Genomic DNA, 18,307 nt, shown 5'->3' on the forward strand with positions numbered 1-18,307 from the left:
TATTCCAGTTTGTGAGATAAGAAGAAACAGGTTAGAGGGAAAGTTCAAGAGTAGAAGAACGAGGAGGAGGAGAGGACGGAGGAGGAGGATGATGACGAGGAGGGAGAAAGAGAGGAGAGAAAAATCTAGGGTGGGGTTAGCGGGCAAGGGGAGAATGGAAGGGGAAGTTTGCTGACCCCACCCAAGCCGGGAAAAAACAATAACACACTATCCGGAAGCCTTTACAGTAAAACACACACACACACACACACACACACACACACACACACACACACACACACACACGAACACAAACACAACCTAAAGGATTCGACATTATTCAGATTGTTTAGATATATGAATAGGCCAAGATATAACAATTATGTGTTATAGTAGCAGCAGCAGATGTAGTAATAGTATTAGTAGTAGTAGTAATAGTAGTAGTAATAGTAGTAGTAGTAGTAGTAGTAGTAGGTAGTAGTAGTAGTAGTAGTAGTAGTAGTAGTAGTAGAAACAGTACTTTTACTACTACTGCTACTATAACTACTACTACTACTACTACTACTACTACTACGACTACTGCTGCTCCTGCTTTTACTACTATTAGTACCACTTCTGCTAACGATAACAATTTGATGATGATGATACAATAATAATAATAATAATAATAATAATAATAATAATAATAATAATAATAATAATAATAATAATAATGATAATAATAGTAATAAGAACAAGCACAACAATAATATTACCAGGATGAAGCACGTCTCCCAGGCAAGAAGAAGGAGAGGGAAACAGGAGAAGCGTCAGCAGTAAGAGGAGGTAATAAAGGAAAAGGAAAAAGGCTGGAGGTGGAATAATAAGAGGACGTGGCGGGAAAAAACTGAAGAGAAGGAGGACGAGGATGAGAGCGAGGCTTCCTGAGTCCTGACACGAGGGGGAGGATAATTCTCTGCGTCTGGCTAAGGAACACACTGGCCTGGGGAAAGCAAAGGCTGTGGGGAAACTTGAGACCATTTTTTTTGAGAGACCAAGCACGAAAGTTGGCAAATTCTTGGAGACAAAAGAGGCGGTTTGTATGAAGCTTTGAGGACGAGTAGCTGGCACCTCTCCTCTCTCTCTCTCTCTCTCTCTCTCTCTCTCTCTCTCTCTCTCTCTCTCTCTCTCTCTCTCTCTCTCTCTCTCTCTCTCTCTCTCTCTCTCTTGAAGTCAAAATTCATCCCAAGTCGCTCGGTATTTTTATACATGTAGGTAGGTTCGTGTGTGTGTGTGTGTGTGTGTGTGTGTGTGTGTGTGTTAGTGAAGTCGTCCAATATTTTTCAGCGGCGCGGGAGCAGCAGTAAGGAAGGCGGAGCGATGCCACCCCCCCACCTCCTCCTCCTCCTCCTGCTGCTGCTCCTCGTCCTCCTCGTCCTCCTCCTGTACCCACCTTCACCCATTAGCTAATTAAGTCCACAAAAGCCTCGTATCCCAGTAACACACACACACACACACACACACACATAAAAGTTTATATAACTAAAAATATTTCCTCCTCATACTCCCCTAACCCAATGGCCCCATGAGAAGACCAATATGGATATGCAAATGGATATTCAGCCATTCCCCACAATCGAGAATACAGTGGAATTTTTGGGGCCACAGCGGCAGTGATGGCTCGCTCTCGTGACTGGCGACTCAATGGAAAATTTTCGTCATGTAGAGGTGGATTTAAAAATAGAGAGTTAGAGCCTTTATGCATAATTTACTGAGGGATTAAATTGTTTGCCGTATGATAATTGTATATTTGATGTTGTTGTTGCTGCTTTTGTTATTGTTATTGTTATTGTTATTATTATTATTATTATTATTATTATTATGATTATTACTGGTACCTCAAAAGGGAATTTACGCAGCCACCCTTGTTTCTTGAAATTGTTCTAAGTCTTTTGATGTATTGTTTTTGTTACTTTGATGAGGAAAGCTAGTGATGCATCCTAGGCGAGCGCGCACACACACACACACACACACACACATTAACGTTATTTTTCTATTACAGAGCCTACATACGTACATGCCCTTAGCTGGCATTTAACACTACTACTACTATTACTACTACTACTACTACTACTACTACACACACACACACACACACACACACACACTTTGAAGTTCAACCCAAGGAAGTAAATGCCAAACCAACCATCGGGACGTTTTCTAATTACGGTATATAAAGAATATTATTAAACTAAATTAAAGCGAGATTGGAATTCAGTGTGTCGAAATGAAAGGTTTTGTCCTCGGTAATGCCATAATTTATTCATTTGCTTGGTTTATTAATTCATTTATTTTTAATCCACACACCGCAAAATGTTGGTTAACTGTTCCCATCGTGAAGTCTTCCAGCAAAATAATGTTCCGAAAAAAGTCATTAACTCGTGAGATTCCAAATAACTGATATGCTGTTCCATCACGAAAGTTTAAGTTTTTCTTGCACTTTACTCCACCACGGAACACTTGGCTGTATTACCGGAACAAAGAACATAGCTGAACAATTGTCCGCCTTGACGAGGAACCACTGAACTCCTCGGAACACCGAGGAGCACTCCGGAACACTCGTCTACGCTGGCGAAGAGTCCGTGACCTCATTCCAGTCGAGCGGTGATTAGTGAGTTAAGCTGTGAAGCGTCAGTCAATTAGTTCAAAGGAGTTATGTTCAATTAATTTGCTGTTGAACATCCGGGACAAAAAGCGATGTGTGTGTGCGTGTGTGTGTGTGTGTGTGTGTGTGTGGGTAAGTGTGGGTGGATGTGTGTTGGGGGCGCGTTTCTGACATACAGTTCTACACACACACACACACACACACACACACACAAACAAAGCCCTGCCATGAACTAATGATCTCTGTGTGTGTGTGTGTGTGTGTGTGTGTGTGTGTGTGTGTGTGTGTGTGTGTGTGTTTCTAAATTTCCGTCCTACATACACACACACACACACACACACACACAACGCGCTGCCATGCACTAATAATCACACTTTCGCAACACGGAATTATAATAATCATGCCTAAATCACATGCATTCGCCCGCCTCAAAAATTTAATTAACACGGTCGATGACCACAAAGTTTCCACGTAAACTGATTACGACGAAACAAAAAAGGAACGACAACAGTAACAGTAGTAATGGCAGCTACCACCACCACCACCACCACCACCACCACCATCATCATCATCATCATCATCATCACAACAATAATAATGATAATAACAATAATAATTCATGAAGGTTCGCTCTGCAGTAATAATAATGAGGCTGCGAACGGTTATGTTTTGCTGTTTCCAGTTTATTATTATTACTATTACTCCATTTCTTATCGACGCCCCATGACGGAAGGGGAGACAGAGGGGAAACGGGTGAAGGGGGAGGGGAGAGCAGGAATGTGCGATGAAGGAGGGTGATGGGAGAAGGAATAGGGGAGAGGAGAGGGAGAGGGAAGAGGGGAGAGGGCGACATCAAATGGCTGAGTGGGAGACAACCCAGAGCTTTATTTCTCTCTCTCTCTCTCTCTCTCTCTCTCTCTCTCTCTCTCTCTCTCTCATACACACAAACACACTATCTCTCTATCTTTGGAACAATAATCTCTCTCTCTCTCTCTCTCTCTCTCTCTCTCTCTCTCTCTCTCTCTCTCTCTCTCTCTCTCTCTCTCTCTCTCTCTCTCTCTCATACACACAAACACACTATCTCTCTATCTTTGGAACAATAATCTCTCTCTCTCTCTCTCTCTCTCTCTCTCTCTCTCTCTCTCTCTCTCTCTCTCTCTCTCTCTCTCGCGCGCGCGCGCGCGCGCGAACACACACTCCCTCCTTTATCTCTGATTCTATAATATTCTCTCTCTCTCTCTCTCTCTCTCTCTCTCTCTCTCTCTCTCTCTCTCTCTCTCTCTCTCTCTCTCTCTCTCTCTCTCTCTCTCTCTCTCAAACACACACCTTCATCACCCTTGTTTCCTCCCCTCGTGTTCCGTTTCTTTGTTTCCAGTCAAGAGGAGCGTCGCAGACCAGTCGTCTCTTATTACTGATCGCTTTCCGTGGATTTTCTCACCCGTTCCTCATCTTTTGTCTCTCCAGTGAGATGAAAAAAGTTCTGGACATAATCGTAGTGTTACCGAGCCGCTCCTCCCCATCCCCACCACAAGCAAGCATCATTATCCGAACTGCAACGTGTTTTTTTTTTTTTCTGGGGGTGAAGGTCTTTAACTTTAATCCTTCGCTATTTTTGCTTTGAAATCCTAGATGGGTACAGTGTTTTTCTTTTTTCCTAGTGTTCTTTCTCGTACCTCTGTTCACATTTGATTGCCTGGTGAGAAAAGAGCATGTTTGTCGGTAAGAGGTCATCATCCCACCCTTTCCTGTTCTCTTTTCTTCCCTTTTTGATTTCCTAGATGGCTGCAGTATTTTTCCTAATGTTCGTCGTCGTATCCCTTTTAACGTTTGATTGCCTGGTCAGAAAATGGCACGTTTAAGAGCTCATCATCCCACCCTTTCCTCTTCCTCACTCTATACAAAATTCAAACGTTCTCAGCCATCCTCTGTTTCTGCATCTACATGTCCAGCAAAGCCCATCCACTCATTATCATCATCCCTCCTCCTCTTCCCCCTTCGCCTCCTCCTCCTCCATCCAGTCACCATTACCGTGCTATCCACCCTTCAACAGGAAGCTATATGGGCGGTGATACACGTGCCTTTCCAAACACTCCGTTATAATTCAAATGATGATGAAAGTCGTGGGTACATGAAGATTTTTTTGTTGCTGGTTTATGTCTTACATTTCATTAATGATCAAAGTTCATGTGTAGTCTGGATAATAATTTTTTATATAGATTGTATTATATAAATGTTTCATATTACTTATCTTGAATGGAAATTGTACTGAATTCACCATACTTGTTGCAGTTCTTGGCGCCATAAAAACAAATGTATATAGAAAAAACCCAGAACCAATTTGCTGAGAACCAAAATGACGTTGTCACTTCGATTTCCTTTCCTCATCCACCGTTCTTCCTCCACTCTCGGCACAGCGACAGCCACTCCGCCGCCTTCCTCCTCCGCTCCTTCACCAAGGGATTTATTGTTTTTTACAGGAGGAACTGAATGCAACCTGATATATCACACAAACCGAATATGGCGATGGATTATTAATGCGGACGATCCTTTGGGAACTAAATTAAAAATTAAATATTATATGACTAGGAGCAAGATGTAGAAAGTGGTGCGTGCATTTATAGATGAGCCATCCATTCCTCATCCCGCCCACTTACTCCTCCATCTCCTCCTCCTCGTTTCCTTCCTCTTCCTTTTCCTCCTTTCTCTTCCTTCTCCTCCTTCTCCTCCTCCTCGTTCTCTTGCTCTAGTTTTACTACTTTTTCTCTTGCTTCTCTCCTTCTCATCATATCACTTTCCCTTCTCCTCTTTAATATCCTTAACATCGCCTTCACTCCTTCCCTTCCTCCTCCCCCTCTTACTCTTACAGCTACTAATACTACTGTTATCCCTCCACAACCACCATCACCCATCTCCTCGTCCAACACCACCACCACCGCCACCACCACTACACTAAACAAGGATGCAGATAACTTCTTTAACGACCGAATCACATGTTGACCAAAGTATATAAATAAAAGTCATTCAGAGTTCCACAAGCAATCGGGCACCATTCAGGAACCGAGCACTGACCCTACCTCGCCCTGACACAGACATCTAAACTTTGGTCACTGTCTGGACGTCCTGGGCCGCCCTCGTTCTAGCAAGTGTCAAGGCAAGAGGGGTGCAGCTCTGAGTCATTTATTCAGCCTCACACATCTCCATTCCCGTCTATCAATCACTTATTCTCTTGTTTTCACCTTTCTGCCTGTCTGTCTCTGTCTGTTTCTCTGTCTGATTTTGTCTGTCTGTCTCTCTCTCTCTCTCTCTCTCTAAGAACATTCTTGGTCTGGCACACGTTCTTTTGTTATCAGATTAGTTAACATTTGTTTCTTTCCTCACTTTTAATTTTTCTCTCTTTATTCTCTTTTTAAATTCATGCATACATGTTTCCGCCCCCACTTTTCCACTGTTTCTTTCCACATGAGAAGAATATTCAAAACCTTTCTTTTCTTGTTAACTGAATTTCTGATATTTCTTCCACACATGAAGCTTAATTTTGTCTTTAAAGATCTCACGCATCCCATTAAGTTCTTTACAATATTCAGAATCAAGGTAAAATTTTGCCTCAGCTCATGTTAGGGTCTGTACCAAGAAAAAATAAATATTTTTTTAAAGATTAAAATGTTACCAAAAATGTTATCAGAATTTCCTCATACGGTGTTTCTTTAACTCATTCCACCCGTTACCTAACTTATAACAAAAACAAAAACTTTCCACCCACACTTGCCTCACTCCATTTTCTGTCTCGTCTGGTGCTCCTGTCATTCACTGCACCTACAAATCTTTCAACTCACCCACAAATTCAAGATGTTCATGAATGATCTAAACGCTACAAGAGTTTTCTTCTTCACACATTGGCACAGTAAAGCCTTCACATGATTTGGCTTATTTATATTCTCCTTGTCTTGTCTCTGCACTGCCGCACATCTAAAATACCAATACCACATCAAAGAATATTTTTCCAACATTCTTTGGGCTGAGTATCGCATCACTTTATTCGCAAGTTAAACTGTGAACGCTTCAGAAGCTCCCCTTTCCAATCGCTCTCATTTTTATCTTCGAAACAACTCCGACCATTGATATCTGAAATGGCCAAGGGGAAAAATGCTTCCTTTTTACCTTACAACAATTTGCATTCGGATCCAATCACCGCGACACACACACACACACACACACACACACACACACAGGGTAATTACGAAAACTCGTTGTTTCTAAAAGTCTCCCCTTCACACCGTACCTGTGCTTTTTCAACCCGCTGTCTTACGGCAAAACTTTGCTCAATACTCGTACATCCCAATCCCTTCCTGGAAACCCTCCTGTTTATCACATACCACGTCGTCCATTACCTGCTGCGCGCACCTCACCTGTCACCCTCCTTCCCTAAACTTTATTTCCTCCACTTTTACTTATCCCACGGTGTGTGTGTGTGTATATATATATATATATATATATATATATATATATATATATATATATATATATATATATATATATATATATATATATATATATATATATATATATATACCTACCTATCTTTTCTCTTATATTCACTCTCCATGCTATTCCAACTTAAGGCCTTCCTCTAACTGCCGTTAGGCACAGCCTGCTTCTCTATTGTCTGCACGTCTTCATATTTAATATGCGTCAGTTACAGGTAGCTACACACATCAGGTAATGCTCACCTTTACACTCACACTATTAAAAACACTTCTCGCACACGTTTACTCTAATTAGCATCGCATCACTCAGAGGGGCGGCGAACAGGGCTTCGCGTCAGCGTACTGGGAAGGCAGGAGCTTGCACAGAATCAGAGCACGTCCAGAAATGCCAGGGAATCCCACAACTGCCCCCACCACCATCACCGCCATCCCCTCTCCCATCACGGCCGCTTTGCTTCCTCCGCCTCCGACACACGTTACGGTTACGACGAAAGGCAACAACTGGAAAAAGACGCCAGTGGACTAAACAATTTCCAGGAACCATTTGCGCGGTGGTGAATCGCAACCAAAAAGAGCAATGCGAAGGCCGTTGCGGAAGGTAGTAAATATATAAACTTGCATGCACAACCAAAAGACTTCCTGCCTACGTGCATGCAGGTATGTGACGGGCCTGTGGGAAGCCATTACACGCGTTGCTCTCTGGCTGATTTCACGCTTCAGTGCTTAACGAATATCGACAAACACTCGCACACGCTGTTGTTTTATCTGACACAAGACTGAGGGCCAGGAACGTGCTGTGGCGGGCTAGCTGGTAAAAAGCATCCACCTGTCAAGCTGTGCCTCGCTGCGGGGCTCAGACCTCGAGCTGCCTGTACCCATCACCACCACCACCACCACCACTACTACCACCACCTCGGCCTGAGACTGGTGACTGTGTGTGTGTGTGTGTTTGTGTTTGTGTGTGTGTGGGAGTGGGATGGGTGTGTGCGCGGGTCTCTCTCTCTCTCTCTCTCTCTCTCTCTCTCTCTCTCTCTCTCTTGTCCACCCACATGCAGTTTATTAACAACAGTAAAGAGGTTAATAAATATCCTCTTTATAGACTAACACACACATCTCCAGGTACCCTTCTCTCTCTCTCTCTCTCTCTCTCTCTCTCTCTCTCTCTCTCTCTCTCTCTCTCTCTCTCTCTCTCTCTCTCTCTCTCTCTCTGTGTGTGTGTGTGTGTGTGTGTGAGTAAGTGTATACGAGAACATTGCAGGTGATGTGGTATATCGAATCGTCACAGGTACAACGGGCCGCCGCCAATATTCTGGTATTCCGGCAGGCGGGAGTCAAACACGAGAGTCAACAAGCAAATACACGTATTCGTACCTCGCTCTGAAAACTGGTAATTCAATGCACACGGAAAGGTAAGAGTATCGTGTAATATTTTTTTTTCCTTTACGGTTATGGCAACGAGGAAGAACAATAATGATATAATGATGAGACGATACTATCTACATCAGCGAGGGTGTAATGGTGATGAGAAAAAGATGTCAGTGATAAAATGAACAACGCGGCCATGTATGAATACCTAACAAGTTCACTACACCAATGAACAGTGTTGAAAGAAAAAAAAAATTAAATCCTCCATCCCTCTCCGCCTTATCCAGCCTCACCCTTCCCCGCTCCGCTGCACCTTACCTAGTCCCACCTCGTCCTGCCCCATCCTGCCCCACCCCGTCCCGGCTAATCCGAGGACACCCCGAGTTTACCTGAAGAGAAAGTTTCCCTTCATACACTCTAAACTTTGTTCTTTGACGGAAAATTTTTCCTCTATGTATTACAAACATTATCTGTGGTGCAGCTTTTTTCTTTCTTCAATATCCTGTAATGAAAGTATCAAACATTAAGTATGCAAGCGAGTAAGACGGGGGATTATAAAGGAGAACTGCTACAGCACTACGTAAGACTAGACCTTTTTCGCTTCACATGGTACACACATTTTTACTTACGTATTCCGTTAACATATTGTCCAGTAAGCCTAAAGTCAAGTCAAGAAACCTGTAAACTATAACAATACATACATGCATACATACTACTACTACTACTACTACTATACTACTACTACTACTACTACTAATAATAATAATAATAATAAACCAATTACATCCGGTTCACCAAGCTCTATATCCTAACTAAATTACAGCCGCCGCTCCTTGTGTGGCAGCGAGCTCCTTCACTCTCTGGCTGTGATGTGTGCATGTTTTATACTTCATTATTCACTTTTTTCCCGCATTCATCCATTGGGAGCGTCTGCCTCAAGTCTTGTACGTCAGTCGTAATTAGTGTTCATTTACTGCTGCCAAAGACATAATAAAATACTTCCTTCTATAAAAGTATTGTAGGAGTTATCATTATTATTATTATTATTATTATTATTATTAATATTATTATTATTATTATTACTATTATTATTATTACACCATTTTCGTCATTATAATCATTACCAGTATTGCTATACATATCACACGCATTTTACAGTGAAATGACATGCTGAATAATACATGTACATTTAAAGGGCCTCCTTGATGGTGCTCAGTGTCGCGGTACGAGCAACAAGCGGCTCTTTATGCACCAACACCGACGAGGAGCACAAACAGAACACTCGGTGCAGCAACACGAGAGGTGAGCATTTTACAGCAGTTGGCTGAACATTTTACACACCAGTTCGTGTATGTACATGCACGTACATTCCAGGTTTTGCCTTTGTTTCATCCCGAACAACCCGACGCCCAGCACAAAACAAGGCTAACGATTCATGTCATGGGCGACTGTAGTATGCTTGGCAACTCGCTAGAATAAAAATCTGAAAATTATGTAAACTTTTTCTCCCAAGGTTCCCTCACACCACAACTTAAGACGAGAACAGCATCGTAACTCTACCTCAGTTTTTTGTTTTATCAAGTTGGGCCTTCTCTCTCCCCAGCTGGGCCCCGAGGAGGCCGCCGCGACCACTTGTTTATCTTTCATTGTTTCCCAAAAGACGCGGACGACCAGAACAAGTCAGTCTGTCTGTACTCCGATAGCCTGCAGCAGACAATCCACACAACCTCACCATGTACCTCACTGACAAGACGCTCCTTCATATCAGGATGGATGGGTCCGTGCACGCAATGCCTCACCTGTGGAAAATGTTGCGTTCCCTTACACCAACGCTACACATATTAACAAACACAAGTGTGCACGATGAAAAAGCTGCATAAACTATAAACTATATATATAAATTTAAAAAAAAAACAGCAGTTCACAACATTTAATATTTCAGATCATGTTAGTAAAATTTTCAGTCATTGTTAAGCAAAAATGCGATTTATGAATACATGTGAAATAATCAGTAATAAAAAATTTCCTATTAATGAACAAATAATACATTTCCTCTACTGAGCGCACACAAAACGTACAACAGGAGCCGTGTGCCGCAGCAACGAGATATCAACACGGACTCGTTAACGGAAGAGTTGAGAATTTATTTTGTAAGCACTTCATTTTCTCCGAATAAACATATTTTCCTCATAGAATATATTTTTCATGGGAGCGACAGGTTTGTACGTGTACGTGTTGCATTCACCTGACTTGTTTAGAGTCGACAACGGTAAGTAAACAACGGTAGTAAACAGTTACCGTGTGGAGGGGGTTGTGACGCAGTTCTCTTGGGCTCTTTGTAACAGATGGTTTAAGAAAGTATCCGGACAGTATCAATACCTAAAATTTTGTTCCAGTATAAAATTCCTCATTTCCTCAACACAGATGTACACGAAATTCATACGTCCATTGTTACAGTCCGACCCTGCACGTCCTCATTACCCAGCACCGTGCTACCGCCCGTACCCTCTCCCCCCCCACAGTCCAGCCTCCGTCGCCCTCTCCTGCCTGCCGGTCCCCCACCCAAAACCATCCCCTACTTACCCATACCTAACTCGCCCAACTCCTATCCCACCATCCCTCCTCCCTTACCTCCATCCTACCACCCTCTCCTCTTCACCCCCACTCCATCCTTCCCCCTTCATCCTTTCATCTCCATCCCTCCCCCCGGCAGTGTGATGCTCCCGCTGCACGAAGCCTACCATGAGGCGTATAAAATATTGGAACCTCGTAATTATCCCAAATTAATGTCATTCATTATCTGACAACGTGTTTTAATTACACATTTCTCCCGTCTCCATATCCTATTAATCAAGCCAATTTCAGGAAATAATGGCAAAGCGAAAATCTCAATTATGCACGTCGTAAATCCTCTTCGCTTAAGAATTACTCTGAAAAGAATGCCATACACGTTCCTCGCGCTGTCCCTCTTAACCCATCCAGTATTCACCAGTAGAAAACTTAATAAGGTCACCAGTTGTTAACCATTCTACAGTAGAATACGATAAAACTAATGAGACTATGATTTTTAACCACTTATCTACAAAAATAAAATCACTAAATTAAGCAAATGTTCCAGTGGTATTAAGAGTAAAATCAAACAAAAGCCGTGATACTGAAAGGATTAAAACTACGTGAAGGACGGAGCGAGGCAGCAGCGCCACCTGTGTCTGGTGTTTGGTGAGGCAGTGTTTCCCACGAGGACCTTAGTACCATCCCTTGTCCGGGTCCTCACAAAGCTCGGTAAGAAAGTGAACCAGACATCGCAACTGAACCGTTCTTTAGTCTGTAAGTCCCCCACGGACCCTTAACACGCTGCCATTAAGAATCCCTGCATCGAATTCTTCCATTGTAATAAGAAAAGTGCGTTTCACTACAGCTGTGGACGGTTAATTAGTGCTGGATCGTTAGGTAGTCCGGTGGTTGTTTCACATCAGTTCGATACTGCCTCATGTACGAGAAAACTTTGCCTCTGTCACTGATCTCCCTCGTGAATTCACCCTCAACCATTGCCTGCCCTTCCCCGCAGCTGTTCTTACTACCACCACCATCTCCACCACACAGGAGAGCCCTTCCTCTGTCACCAAATCCATCTGATCCAACACCAATACCACCACGATCAAGCACCTCGTACACTCCCTTCCCTCCTCCTCTTCCACCACAACTACCACTACCACCACCACCGCCAACGCCACCCTTACATGAGCGGTCACTCACGTATGAGGAGGGCAGGCCAAAGGACCCGTATTAATCGCAAGCAGTCGTAGACATTCCTCCATTTGGGTTATTAATCGACAGAAGTTATTCAAAGGTTATGAGCCGCGGTGGCCGGGCCGTACTCGCCCCTCCAGCGGAACAGAGGAATTGTGTCACGTCCATGTTTAATTAGGCACGTGTTGGGGGCAGCGATGGACGACGGTCATTGTATATTCCATTTTGTGTGAGTAATAGTGCTCGTACCTCCCGCCCGCCGCCCCTCGCCTGGCGCCCTCCATCACCCTCCCACCCACTCCTGCCTCCCACCAACCCCCTACCTCTCCACCAACAAACGTGATAGTAATGCATTTTTCCTACTTAGTGTGCGCAGAGTAACACTGAAGGGCCAGCAAACCTGAAAACAAGTGAATACACCATTGCAAATAATGATACAGTCCATCTAAACTGATTAAATGTTCTTACCTGCACATCAGCGCCGCCTAGGGAAGCTGCAGTGGCCGCGGTCCAACAACATGGGGTGACTTCTTATTTTTCCCTAATTTCTGCAGTATTTCCAGCAAGAGGCGTCCCAGGATGGCTTCAGCAGCACGGTACAGGCTTCAAGCCACGGTAGCCTGCCTGAAGCTGACGAGGCAACACTAAACGTCCACAGTTTCGGGTAACATCACACTTCTGTCACAGCTCAGCGAACACCCACTAGCCTGGATGCGCGGCTGACTAGATGGGCGCCGCAGCCAACGCAGCAGGAGCCAGTTTACACTTTTTTTTTTTACTCCTGTCCGTCTGCTTCCACAAGACATCGATTTCCAACTTTCATATAAAATCACTCATCTGACAGGCTTCACTGGGCATTGCTGGAGAAGAGCAGTAATGGCTTCATTACTTGTTGAAGATAAATTTTCATACTCGTTTCACAAACGTTGCACCATTGTTATATTTATGTAATTTATAGTGATGCTTTGTATCAGACATTCGGTTGAGTAATAACACACCCATGATATTCAATCACTTTTATTTGATCGACAAATACACCGGAGCATCAATTACGGTCACAAACTTCATTCACACTGCCACATTTGTTCTAAATTTACACAAAAAAGTCTCGTTAACTCCCAACAACGAGTGGTGAAGAGGAAAGTCAATCTGCAGTCAATCCTCATTGCAAGGGGTAACTAAAGTTCCCTTTGCAAAGTGAAGAACATCTTTCCCCACGACGCACATTGTGTGGCATTACCATCAGACTCACAACACTGCCACCTAAGTGCCTTCCCTCCCCCCGCTCAGTGGCACACTCCCTCTGGACAGGGAACAAAGTGGCTCTAGCACGCCACAGTCGTTAGCAAGCACGCAGCACATTTTGACACTGGTAAAAACACTAAATACTGCCATAAACCCACGAAACAGCTAGTTACCTACCTTACGAACACTGCAGCAGAGGGAGCGAGCAGCTGCCCCCTGACTATACACAACTCTCCCTACTGGTGGAGAGGTTGAGCGGAAAGAACTCGGGATGGAGGACGAGGGTGGAGGAGCGGCGGGGAAGGGAGGAGGTGGAAGTGAGAGGTAATCTCTGCTCCTCTAAACAAGAGGCAGACCTACCCATTCGACCCAAAGGGACCGGGGACTGTGTACTTATCAAGGGGCGAGGTATTCTGGGCGCTGTGTGGATTGCGGCGGCGCTCGAGACATTCTCGGTGCTGCCAAGTCCGCTGGATCCCGCGGTGACTCGGGCGCCATCCAGGGGCACGGAGGAGCGGCCCGAGTGGGCCAGCGAGGATCCCTCCGCAGGGCTGCTCGATCTCACCGACGCGTGCTCGCTCTGCTGGTGAAGAGAAGACATTATTAAGAGCTTATCTGCTGTGGTTCCCCATGGTGCACTCTGGGGATAAAAGGCGCACGTAATAATGATCTTAAAATGACATTCGCAATTTTTCTAAAGTACCAGCATGCCATCTCACCCACGACGGATTCCGTTATCAAAACACTGGCTACACTGGTAAAGAAAAAAAAGAGAAACACACCAATGCATCGCCTGCACCAGCGGCCGCTGCAGTGAGGCAACGTGTGCCTCCGGGGCAATCACTGAAAGACGGTATGCCTTAAGCTTCGCCCATCCGCCCCCAACGTAGACTATGCTCTCAAATGGCTGGGAAATTCAAGCTGTTCACATGAAACAAGGAAGCATTTGCAGGAATTGATTATTATATAATTATCATATACGTGACTACCAAAAATGTAGTGTAGCGAGATGACATCTATACATTGATTGCTGGACGCAGTGCAAAATTTTCAACACCGCTGTAAGTAACGAACGAGTGGACATCGCTTAACTTCATCCAATACCTTCAAGTGATGCAATGACACAAGGGTGTTTCCTGTTTCTGATGTTGCGGGTGGGTCTTGGCACACCCTCACAGCGCCCCCGCCTTAACCACCACGCCCGCTGGTTCCCTGACTGACTGATGAGCGACCTCCAGACTAGCAGCATGCACACTACGCACGCTAATTACATGTCCACCTTGTGCCTCATATCCAGTTGGGGGGGTAGTTCACAGCCTGCTCTTCAGCTGTACCAAACTCGTTATCGAAGCCTCGTAGTTGGTCATCACATCAGCGAGTCATATGTAGCTTCATAAATATGGTAATGGCGCCGCGGACAAAAAGGAACGCTTCCCCCTCACGACGACAGGAAAATGACACATGGACAAGAGAGACAGTAAAGCGTTGCAAAGACAAGAATAAACAGAGAGGAAATTATACAAACACGTATATATTTACAGGTTTCCGGGTTCATGAATCCATCTGAGGCGCTGCGTCCCTTGCCAGAGTTCACACCGCGCCGGTCTCCTTTGGCCTCCCCTTTCTGTGCACTCATCCTTACTTCCATGTATTGTTGCCTCTGCTGTCTCGTGTATTAATTGAGCGCGAGACAATTAATACACCAAACATAGTTCAAACTGCAGCATAATGTACATACGTGGGAACAAAGGAACAAAGTTTTGGGATAAATACAAAGGCATTCAATGACGCGTTTTCTCAGCACAATAAGTTCACGACATCAGTAATCTTTGAAATAACACGAGGTGTATTTGACAGCACCGAGAAAATGTTTAAAGAGGGTTACAAATATTTTCAACACAATTCTTTTCTTTCTTGTGTGCTTCGTAATACACAGAAAGCTTTTTGCAATACATACAGTGTTGAGGTAATGCATTCACTTAACAATGAATTTTCAATAAGAACAAATTGCATATATTTGCGGACTATCTGTTGAAAATGCAAGGGCTGCTCGTGCACGTGTCAGGAACACCGAAACCTGACGAGTCTCACGCGCCTTGGAACACAGACTAGCAGCCTCGAACTGGATGGGCCGGCCGGGAGGTATTCACTCGACGCATTGTGGATCTGAACTACAATATGCGTATGGCACCGTCACTATTTATGGAGAAGAATGAAGATGAGCCTCGCGTTAATTATTGTTTATGTAAGAGCGGCTCATTGAGTGTGCTAGTACCAAAGGAAAGGTTAAGAGGTCAGAAGGATCATCCAGAAAAGCCGTGTTATCATGTGGATGAGCGACCTGCACACTGAACAGCGGCCTGCGGAGACAAGTTGACGTGTTTACCACTTGGGGCTTCACAGGATATAAGGTAGAGCTGGTGCGGCCACGCGTTAAATCAGCGATCGCACTGCGGCACTGAATCAGACACAGTTGGCTGTATAATCTATTAGCGTCAATTCCTGCCATATGGAAATGAAGCAAGTTTCCGATGAAGTAATCCCTTTCATCGAAATGTATCTAAATAACAACCTGGGGCGAAGGAGATCAAGGGAACGACCACAAGGATCAAAGCTAAAACGGGGTGTGTATACGGGGCAGCGCGCATCAAGCTTTCCTTCTTTTGTTTGTAGCATTTTTCACGTCTCCTTTGCCGTAAATATCTAGTAAGTAATGCTGATCGATCCTACCAATATTTGCTGAGACCGGAAGCGTCTGTATGGAGATTTGCTGGCAGGAGACTTCCGGAATGTGTCCTGGGATTGCAAAGGCAGCGCATGATACCATCCGGACACTCCCTAATGACACGGATTTCTGGATATCACGCCAGGAGCAATGACAGCGGCGTGAGGTGCGATGGTGCGTTCCCCGGCAGTGGGTGCATCATAATACAACACAGTAACATTCCGTGAGGTCGCGCCGCCGGTTCTGTCACCGAAGGATCTTTTGTGGCAATTACTAATCCCCCTTCGCGTGCATGCAGGTTTCTCTGATAGTCCAGTGAGCTCCGACAAGGAAGACTGTCGTGGCAGCGGTGGTGAGGGTGCCGATGAGCCGTGAGCCGTCCGGACCCCAGGCGGGGCGATCATGTCATGCCTTGATTAGCTGACCGGCATTAACATTTACGGTAAATTATTGTTGCATCATGATAATTAATTTTATATTATATGACTAGGATCAAATCGTGTGTCTATGTGTGTGTGTGTGTGTGTGTGTGTGTGTGTGCGAGGGCTCACGGATAATAGGACATCCTACCGTAGCACAGATCAAGGCAAGGCATCCCTCCCGTGGCCACGATGGGTACACAGGTGCGTGTTGACTGACGGGCAGCGAGGGGAGGCAGGGAGGCTAAGCTGATCTGAAGACCGCGTCACAGGTTTTTAGTTACTTATTACCACAGTCAGAGAGAGAGAGAGAGAGAGAGAGAGAGAGAGAGAGAGAATTCATTCCCGAGATGGTGAGATGAGATGAGGTAGGGTGAGTTTAGGTGAGGTTAGGTGAGTTGTGTGCATGACGTTCAAGAGAAAAGTGAAGTCAAGGGGCAGGCGAGGGTCAAGGGTGAAGGGTCGAGGTGAGTTTGTGGCGCGTTAACTGCCTACATTTCCAGGCCTGATGTGGAAAGTTTCATCCGCCCTCTAACAATACCGAGCTGTGGAAAAATCTCCACTAATCTAACTTTACAAAACGATGCTTGAGATAAGTCCCGTCACTTTACGTGCAGCGTTTAAATCGAATACAAACAGTCTAATGGCTTTGGTATCTGTAAAACTACAGTATATTTTGAAGCATTCCACTATTGGTTCTCCTACCTCTCGTGTGCGTCATTAAATTGAACGCACACTCTAATGGGTTTGGTATTTGTAAAACCTTGAGAGTATTTTAAAAGCATTCGATTATCGGCTTATCCATGAAATAGAGTGTCTAACAAATCAACAGTTATTATTATTCTTAAGGTACTTAAAAGATAAGTGTGATTTTCAGACTCTGCAATGGACAAATAGATAAATAATGCGGTTAATTGGCGAATCCATGGAATAAAATTGTCTTCCTTCTCACGGTATTTTCAATCCCGTGGGAGAAATACGCTTTATATAGCCTCGGAATCCACTGAACTGAAAGTGACCCGATGCAATATTGAAAGAATTTCAGAGTTTAGGTAAAAGTCGGGCGTAAATCTTTGACGCGCTGATGGCATTGACTTTACTTGTCTGTGTCTCACCGGTGGTACCGCTGCGTTATTCAGTGTTGGGAAGGTGAAGCTGGCTGCCACTGAGCGACAGAGAATGTGATGAGAGAGAGAGAGAGAGAGAGAGAGAGAGAGAGAGAGAGAGAGAGAGAGAGAGAGAGAGAGAGAGAGAGAGAGAGAGAGAGAGAGGAGAGAGCGCAAACAGGATAAGGGGGGGGGCGGTGTCCGCTCTCTGCATAAATCAATTAGTGACTCCCCCTCTTCTTGCCACGAATTAAATTGAAGTTAGTCTCACTTGTTCGAATTTGCAGCAGTTCGGGAGCCATGGTGACCCTTACGCTCTTTCCTTTACTGTTTTCCTTTATATACAACAATATCTAGCCATCAGTTAGTGTATCTGTCTATCTAACTATCTCTGTATCTATATATATAGTACACAAACATATATTGTGTGTGTGTGTGTGTGTGTGTGTGTGTGTGTGTGGTAAGGTTCAACATGCGCACAATGTATCGCCTTTGTCATGGGCAGGCGAGGCCATGTCGCTGTTTGCATGGTGAGGGACCGCACTGCACTGAGGCTGTGGGTGGCAGGGTGAACACATCGGCAAGTCAGC

The 18,307-nt window shown here is 44.5% G+C and overlaps 1 protein-coding gene across 9 annotated transcripts in view; it reads right to left on the reverse strand.

Annotated features, from left to right (window-relative positions):
- Window positions 1-13,223: 13,223 nt before the first annotated feature.
- The window catches only part of LOC135110595 (nephrin-like), a 208,606-nt gene continuing 203,522 nt past the window's right edge, over window positions 13,224-18,307 (reverse strand). For 3 of the 9 annotated variants that reach the window (XM_064023079.1, XM_064023076.1, XM_064023078.1), the window contains one exon: window positions 13,224-14,047. In XM_064023079.1, coding sequence (XP_063879149.1) covers window positions 13,688-14,047 — 360 coding nt within the window. In that variant the 3' untranslated portion in view covers window positions 13,224-13,687. Of the gene's footprint in view, window positions 14,051-18,307 lie in introns of all 9 variants that reach the window. The other 6 variants (XM_064023080.1, XM_064023077.1, XM_064023082.1 and 3 more) reach the window with 5 other exon arrangements.

Source organism: Scylla paramamosain, chromosome 20 (genome assembly GCF_035594125.1).
Source record: "Scylla paramamosain isolate STU-SP2022 chromosome 20, ASM3559412v1, whole genome shotgun sequence".
Classification (NCBI taxonomy): domain Eukaryota; kingdom Metazoa; phylum Arthropoda; class Malacostraca; order Decapoda; family Portunidae; genus Scylla; species Scylla paramamosain.